The sequence below is a fragment of the Sesamum indicum genome, linkage group LG3, assembly GCF_026168435.1.
Source record: "Sesamum indicum cultivar Baizhima isolate 11 linkage group LG3, ASM2616843v1, whole genome shotgun sequence".
NCBI lineage: Eukaryota > Viridiplantae > Streptophyta > Magnoliopsida > Lamiales > Pedaliaceae > Sesamum > Sesamum indicum.
Window position 1 is genome coordinate 20,490,662 of NC_142659.1, and position 8,631 is coordinate 20,499,292.

General features: G+C 35.3%; 1 protein-coding gene across 1 annotated transcript; it reads left to right on the plus strand.

Annotated features, from left to right (window-relative positions):
• Positions 1 to 779: 779 nt before the first annotated feature.
• Positions 780 to 8,629, plus strand: LOC105158215 (dual specificity protein phosphatase family protein). The gene is made up of 11 exons (XM_011074883.3): positions 780 to 1,094; positions 1,388 to 1,465; positions 1,583 to 1,725; positions 3,796 to 3,997; positions 4,633 to 4,809; positions 4,895 to 5,055; positions 5,518 to 6,604; positions 7,027 to 7,173; positions 7,270 to 7,497; positions 7,792 to 7,949; positions 8,065 to 8,629. Exons 1-11 carry the CDS (start codon positions 789 to 791, stop codon positions 8,423 to 8,425), a joined length of 3,048 nt encoding a protein of 1,015 aa, XP_011073185.2. The 5' UTR covers positions 780 to 788; the 3' UTR covers positions 8,426 to 8,629.
• The last annotated feature ends 2 nt before the right edge of the window (positions 8,630 to 8,631 follow it).

An 8,631-nucleotide genomic window follows, 5' to 3' on the forward strand; every position in this document is an offset into this window, starting at 1 on the left:
CAGAATTTGGCAGTTACAATTAGACTCCCTGCTTTCACAAGAAAAAATTATGTGAACAAACAAATTAACTGAATTTTCAATTTTGTTCCTCACATAGATGTCCTAATATTTTAAATTCCGAAACTCTTTTGATAATGTTTTGAAACTTATATGAATGTCCTATTAAAAGAAAAACTTATATGAATGTAAATATAATATATATATATATATAGTTAAAATAGATAGATATAATTAATAAAATAAAATGTGGTTTTCATCTTTCTATATATGTGGAGGGAAGTTGCAACTTGCATTTATCCCTTGAAAATGTCTTTTTAAATATAAAAAAAAACATTTATGAAATACCTTAAAAATAATTAATTATAATAAATTTATATCAATTGAAACTAATACCTTAATAATAATTAAACTATCAAAAAATAAAATTATAAATTATAAACAAACATATGTAATTAATATAATATCCACAAATATCAAAAAATAAAATTGTAAATTGAGACAAACATACGTAATTAATATAATATCCACTTATTTTTAAGATTCGAACTCAAAAAAATCTCATAAATATAATATAATTTCTAGCTAAAATTATTAGCATAACAACTAGTTGATATGATATGTGCGTGTGTGTTTTTTAAAATATGTATGTTTGTTTTTATTTTCAAATTATTTTTTAGATGAGTTAAAATATATTCAATATTTGTTATTGTACGGAAACACTCAAAAAAATGGATCGGAATTTTAGAACATGAAAGTCTCAAGTCTAAGTAGATGGAGAATTAATAAAGATGTCATCATCATCCTTATTACCAAAACAATCAATCAATAACGTCTTTTTCTTTCCACTTATGGTTTTGTGCTTGTGCTGTGATCGCCAACCGCCGACAGCTTCTCACCGACCAGCTCACTTCCACTCCTCAGCTCTCTCTTTGCCGTTTCCGCCTCCACCGCCGCCGCCCCAAAATAGCCGCCAGATTCGCTTATTTCCAACCCCATTTTTCACATCAAGAATTCAACCAAAAAAAGAAAAAGAACGGAGAGAGAGAGAGATGGACGCTGATGATAAAAAAGAAGGCGGCCCCTTCACTTTTCAAGTACTCTCTCTCTCTCTCTCTTCCTTTTCCCACGTCACTTTCCACTATTTGAATCATTACCGTCACACACACACACCCCCATACATTATAGTGTACTATATATATGTATATGTTTGTAAAGTTTGTTATGGTTTTAGATCTGGGGTATTTGCTCCATTTGTGTTTGGATGTCTATGTATGATAGAATATAGAAATATAATTGCATTTGTACGAAGAGGATCTGGTTTCAGGGTTATAATTTGTATATATACGTACGTTTATATGTACGTCTGTGTGTGTGTATGTATATGCAGAAAGAGGAGGAAGACAGAGATTTTGATCTGGCGAACTCCGAGCCAGACGCCCCTTTGCCCCTCACTGTCACTTCAAGGGTACATTTTCTTGTCGCCATTTTCTTTCTCTTCTTCTTTTTTCTTTTTCGTTACGAGGAAATTGAGATTGGAAGGGAAAAGAAAAAGGATTTAGACTCAGGATGTTGAGAAATGCAGGTGTTGTATATGTTGGGGGATATTACTGCAGGGCCCGCTTATCGGTTTGCCCAATGGCTTGAGCTGGTTCGCAAGCGCAGCAGCAAGTATCGGGCATCGGGCTTCCCTCATCGACCTTACCACGCTGAGAGAATGCCCTTGAGGTTGGTCTATTTATTGGTGTTCCAGATGTTTCATCAAAATGTGGCTATGAGTAATTTATTTGTCTGAGATTATCCGAGGTAAATGTAAAAGGATCAATTCATGGTGGATGGAATGCTCAAAATGCAACATTTGATTTTAGACAGAAATACTAATTTCAGTGGATTTTGGTTAGGATCTTAATTAGTAAACTTAGATAATTCATTTCCATTTAAATTTGTTTAGATACACACCCTTTGAGGATATTAAGAATGTAATAAAATGAGGTCCCCAGTGTGGCATTATCATTTTTTGTAGCCTTGTAGGTAGGACTAAGCAAAATTATTTCCAATCCATAGAAGTAGGAAATTTGTCACTAGAAATGGTGTTAGAAACAAATGGAATAATTGAAATGATGGTCCGGTAACAAGAAAGAGAAGTGGTTCTTTCTCCTCAAGGAATTTGATAAGCTAGTATATAAGGTTCCTTGTTCTTGTTCTTGTCCTTCCACACATCTTGCTGTTACCAGGTGCCCATACATCCCTGCATCCGAGTAACCAAAGTGGCTTATCACATTTCTTTTGAACTGAAATTTGGATATAAGTATCTTTTGTATGTTGTTCTTATCTTTCATTCCACTTTTGGACAATAAATTCCTTAGTGTTAATTTGTTAAAAGAAATTTGGAACTTGACTAACCCCGTTCACATAGAAATATGTATAAGGTATTTGAAAAGTTCACTTCTTAAGAACGAGGACTATCATCACGGGAATCTGATTCTACACTCCTTGCTCAAGACTCAGCGGACTTATTTACCTAAATTTTATACCTTTAAGCAAGTGGTTATTTGGAAGCAAGTTGAGGTACAGCAATTCCTTTTGTTAATAACCTTGAGCTAGCCTATCTGTAGTGATGTTAGAGTTAAATTATACCTGCTCCTACTGGTGTCAACATGAGCTGGTATTTGAGCATAGAGATCAATGTTTTGTGAACTTAATATCCTATTTGGTGACCGATGCCACATGATTGGCTTGCTTGCTGTTTTTGCTGAGGGAACTTTCTATTCCAACTATTTTTAAATATAGGGATAATTAGAGTGCCCCGCTTTAAGGTTTGGTCTAATTATACTTAGACCTCCTTAGGTTGGAAAAATTATATCTACTTCCCTAACGTTCTTGATAGATTTACTTTTTTACTCTTCATTGTAAGTTAAACAAACCTCCCTTCAGATTATAGGCACATTCCCAAAGGTTTGTCATATTACAGTTTCCCCCTTCAAAATTCTTTTATTTCTACAGTTTAATACTTATTAAAAATAAAATGATAAAAATATATTAAGCATTTAATGGACTTTTAACCATATATGAAACTAAATTTCCGAATTCAAATAAGTCCATAATATATACTGAGATTTAAATATAATTCAGGTCATGATCTTTTCTCTTTCCAAATTTTACTCGCCTGTTATGTTTCTATTGTCAAATTTAAGACAATCTATTTTGTGAAAGTTGATTCGATATAAAAAATTAGCTAATTGTTTCATATAATACCATAATGACGTAACCACACTCGTTACTTTAATTTTCAAAAAACAAGATAAAAGGAAATCAAATTAAAATGTAATGATATATTCAATAGATTTCTAAATTCAAAATAATTTTGATTGAAGTAATTCAGAATATACTTATTAATTGAATGAGATATGTTTTTAAATTTTTTATCACAAGTTAGAAACATTAACTTCTTGAGATAAGTATAAATCAAATAAACATCGAATGAGTTTAAACATAGTCAAAATTTTGGAGATACTTTTTTAAATTTTAATTAAATTAACTTAAGATTTGTCATTTTACTAAAATAATGATGTTCACCGTTAATAACATTAATGGTTGGGTCTGTTTGTTAGATAATAGCAAATGATAGGGGTAGTAGATGTAATTTTCTATACTTCAGGAGTTCCACCTGTAATTAGACTAAACCTCATGGGAGGGTGTTGGAATTATTCTTTTTTTTTTTCCTTCTTTCTTTGGTATGAGGAAAAAGGTAAAACAAAGCTAATATGTCTACTTGTTTTTTTCATTTTTCTTTCTCAGTCAAGAAGAATATAATGTTGATATAAAAATTACCCCACCCGAGCAAGGTATAGAAATCAGCTTGTGGGAAAGACTTGGAAAAGCTAACATGTTGGATATTGAGTCAAGCACCTTTTCCTGGAGTACACTTTCTTCTCTTCACCATACAGAGCATAGCAGCAGTACTGAGCACTCTGAGGATGAGATGAACAAAGCACTGGAGGTTTGCAAGACATACTTTAGTTTTAGGATGGATCGTGATTCTGCTCGTCTCTTCTATTGTTTGTGTACACATTTTGGTGTCAATTGTTGCCTAGTAAAATGATGGCTAAAAATTTCTTGATGCTGTAAAGTGAAGTGTTTTAAGACGAAGCCCCAATAGTGTGCCCCATACTTACGTAAACAGACACAACTAATCGATTTTAAGTAAATTTTCTCAGCCATAATAAGTTACATGATACATACCTTAACTTTCCCTTGATGATTTGGCAATGTGGTAAATATCATAATAATTTTGGCATTTCTCCATTCAAGATGTGTATGTGACCCATGCTGAATTTTGAGTGCCCCTTATAAGCTTTCCTTCATCCTCCCTCTTAATCTATTTCAAACGTGCTAATCAAATGAAAAGGAAAACATTTGTCCAATCTTCGAAAATCTGCTCTAAGATGGCATATTGCAAAGAGAGAGAGGGCTTCAATTATAATGTTGGTGAGCTACAAGGTCTGTCCCTCATGACAATTTGTCTTTCTAAAATTATTATTTGGTTACTATTTATGTTTGTCTTTAACTATTTTAGGCTTCCAATTTCGTAGCTCTTGTGCTTGATCATTGCTTTCTATTATTGTGTGGTAACAGGTCACTGTTAATTCTGGGGGTGTTGTTTTTTTTGCTCTATTTAACCAACCAGAAAATGATGAATCTTCTCCTAAGGAAGCTGCAGCTGTCATAAAGTTTTCTTCATCAAGGATGGCCACCCAGTCAGAACGACTTGGCTATGAATTCGCGAAGTGGCTAGGTGTCCGCACTCCACAAGTTGTACCTTCTTACTTCAAATACTATGTGCTTCTACATGTGAAACAAAAATTTTATATTTGCCAAAACGTATAACAAATTACAGGCTAGAGTCATTCACAATGCCAGTCCTGAATGGCTGCAAATCAAGGAGGCTGCGGAGAAAGCAAAAGATGCTGCTATTGCTGAAGGAGATGACATTGGTGAAATGACATGTTCAGAACTTCTGGAAGCTCTTGAGCTTAGTCGTTGCCTTCTATTAATGAAGTGCGTTTTGATTGTCTAGTGCTATGGTTCATCTAATAAATTTCACTTGCTCTGCTGCTTATTGCTTTAGCATAAATATTGAGCTTATTGCTGAAAGGCACAGGTATTTCTGTGTTTGAGGTTCCAACTGATGGACCTTTGTCTGGTTCAGAGTTCTTTATTTTTGTGCCTATACCTACTTCCAGAACGGCACAACATTTTATTTTATAGCTCGTCAGCTAGTCGAGCAATAGTATAAATAATTCAATTAAACTTGAAATAACAATCTTGTTTGCAGAAAGTCCCAGTGTTAGGAAGTTAGCCATATGGGTGATGTAAGATAAATCTCATACATGTGAAAATGTTTTTAGGGAGTTCAGTCATATAGTTAATGTACTGATGGGAGCATGAATATGTGATTATAATGTGAACCTACCATAAGGCATATATATTTACTTGTTTCAACTGAACCTGCAACTACAGTTATGTACACGGATCTCCTTTACTAGAAAACTCAAATGCTTTTGAGTCACGAGAAGTAGCAGAAAAGACGGCAGCAGCACTTGGCAGGATTTTGATGTTGGACCTTGTTATAAGAAATGAAGATCGTCTTCCTTGTCGCCAGCTCAGGTGGCGTGGGAACTCTGCAAACCTACTCCTGGCTGAAAAAGTACCCGGTGCAAATATTGATGCACTAGAGATGGCCTTTGATTCTGCAATCAAGAGATATAGACCAAAAGTAATTAGGGCACTTCAAAAAGAAAGAAGAGCAACTTCCATAGACAGTAGAGTAAGCCCTCCTCAGCCAGGATTGGTGGCACAGAGTTCTGATGTTTCTGATGTTATAGAATCTCCAAAGTCAAGCAATAGTGTAAGGAGTCTCACTTTGAATGAGTCGGTGTTTTCCGATTCACACATTGTGGCAATAGACTCTGGGGTACCTCGACGACCACCAGCAGGGAAACGTGCAAATGACCAAGCGAATTATCCTAAGCTAGTTGAGCTCCTCATAAACAGTTCAGAGTATGCATTACAATTGTTGCATGAAATAACTGGAGGAAAATTAGGGGCTTCACCCGGAAATGTTGATGCAACAACTGATTTTCGTGAAAGTGAAATGATTTCGGTTGTGCATGAATTCAGAAGTGGATTTCGAGCAGCACTGAGGGATTTGCAGGGATTTCACATTTTCCTTGTTACCCTTCACCAGAAACTAGATGGATTGTTGCGAGCTTTTCTCAGTGTCGTTAATAAATCTTCTTGTGGGGATATTGACAAAGAGGATCTGATGGTTCCTGAAACTCCATCACCGGCTAAAGGGATAGAGGTCCATGGCCCATCCTCACCCAGCAAGGAACGGATAATTGGTGAGCACACTATCGATTTGAATGATTCAGAATCTCAGAGAACAATCGTGAGGCCTCCATCATCAGGACATAGAGAAAGTTTAGATAATTGTTCTCCATTGTCACGTGAAGGTTGGCATGGGAAATTTGGCAGGGGGAGTGGTGAACCCTTACGTAGCTTGAGGCTGACGTCAAAGCTCCGTGATTTCCAAAGATTTGCAAAGGTTTGTGATACATGGAGAGAAAAAGTTAAATAGCATCTAAAAAGAAAAACCTATTCTATGGCAAAAACTTTCTTGCATTTGAGATTTTAAACATAGCTGCCACTGGTCTTGGCATATACTGGTTTCATTTTAATATAACAGTAACTGAAGGCATAGTTAATGAACATGAAGCATGGATGATATTTCTCATCTTTTGTTGCCGAAAATATTTAGTGTTATCTTACACATCTTTGCCTCATCATGAAGTGTTATCTTTTAGTTATTGATACCGTTGCCATGTTTTGTAGATAAACTTGAAGGAAGAATACTTAAAGGAGCTTCATTCTTTAATAATTAGTCTAGTTTTTATGTTGTACAGGTGTATTAACTTCTTTTGGGTTGCTCTTTGCATCATAATAGGTTCTTGATTTCTTCTTTTTCAGGTGGATGCAGAATTATATAAAGAGTTAGAACAATGGAATGATATGCTTAAAAATGATGCCATTAAACTGTGTCAGGAGAATAATTTCACTACTGGGTTTTTTGAAGGCAGTGATAGCAATTATGTGGTTGATGCATATGAGTTGAAGGTATAATTTGCCATGTTTTGAAAATTTTCATAATGCTCCTTCATTTTTGTTGTAGGAGTAACTTAATATTTTTCTTTCTGATGTCTTGATTATCAGGTCAGGCTTGAGCACATTCTTGAGAGGATAGGATTAATATCTGATGCAGCAAATACAGAGAAGCCGTCGCCAATCTCAGGCGGACTGTTTATTGGAGGGGCTCTTGCTGCTAGATCTGTATATACTTTGCAGCTTTTGGGGATTACACATATTTTATGCCTGTGCTCCAATGAAATTGGACAGGAAGATTCTCAGTTTCCGGAGTTATTTGAATACAAAAACTTTTCAGTAAGTGATGGACAGCTATCTTTATCATGCAGATTCTCTTTTATACCAACTCTTGTAAAAATTTTGTAGCGTGCCTCAATATATTAGCCCTTCACTTTGTTGTTGTTATGACTGAAATATTAAGTACCTTGAGAAGCTCAAAGAATTGTGTCTGGGACTCTAAATTTGAATATCTCCTATTATACCTGAATTTGTTAATTTTAGTACTGTAGTGTTCGGTGATGATTCCCTTCATGTCTCTTGTGTTGTATCAATCAGAACTGCTTCTTGACTGTTACTTGTTTCTATGAACAGATATGCGACAATGAAGACACCAACATCAGTGAGATTTTCCAAGAAGCGCATGATTTTATCAATCAGGTTGAACAAATAGGTGGGAAAGTTTTGGTTCATTGCTTTGAAGGGAAGAGTAGGAGTGCAACACTTGTTCTTGCTTATTTGATGCTCAGAAAGTAAGTTGCAGAATGCTAGAGTTGGAGTGTTTCTGACACTTCAACAGCATCCATACTTCTATCGATGTAAATATCAAAATAGAAAGATTCATTTCCTAAGCTGTTTCTAATGCAGAAACTTTACTCTATTGGAGGCGTGGAATGCCCTGAAACAAGCTCACCGTAGAGCCCAGCCGAATGATGGGTTTGCAAGGATTCTCTTGGAGTTAGATCAGAAGTTGCATGGAAGAGTTTCAATGGAATGGCAACAGCGCAGACCAGTGATGAAGGTATGCCCTATCTGCGGAAAGAACGCTGGACTGAGCAGCAGCTCCTTGAAACTTCATTTACAGAAAGCACACAAGAAACTATCATCAGGCAGTGTGGACAGCGCAATGAATATGGAAATACAAAAAGCATTGGATGCATTGAAAATAAGTCGAGGTGGGAGCGTCAGCCCAACACAAAGACAATCTCATTCCATGACAGAGGAATAGATCTTTAAGCCAGGTTCTTTGTATTGTAGCTCTGCTTTATGACTCTCAAGTCTATTTTTTTCATAAATACAGTTTTGAGTATTTGTACCAAGTCTTAATCTAATTGTTAATTGAACGAAACTTGATAAACACGTGTTTTGGTTTTTTTGCACATAGCAGAACGTTTTATATGTGCGGAAATAAGATTCTTATACTTCATCTAAATC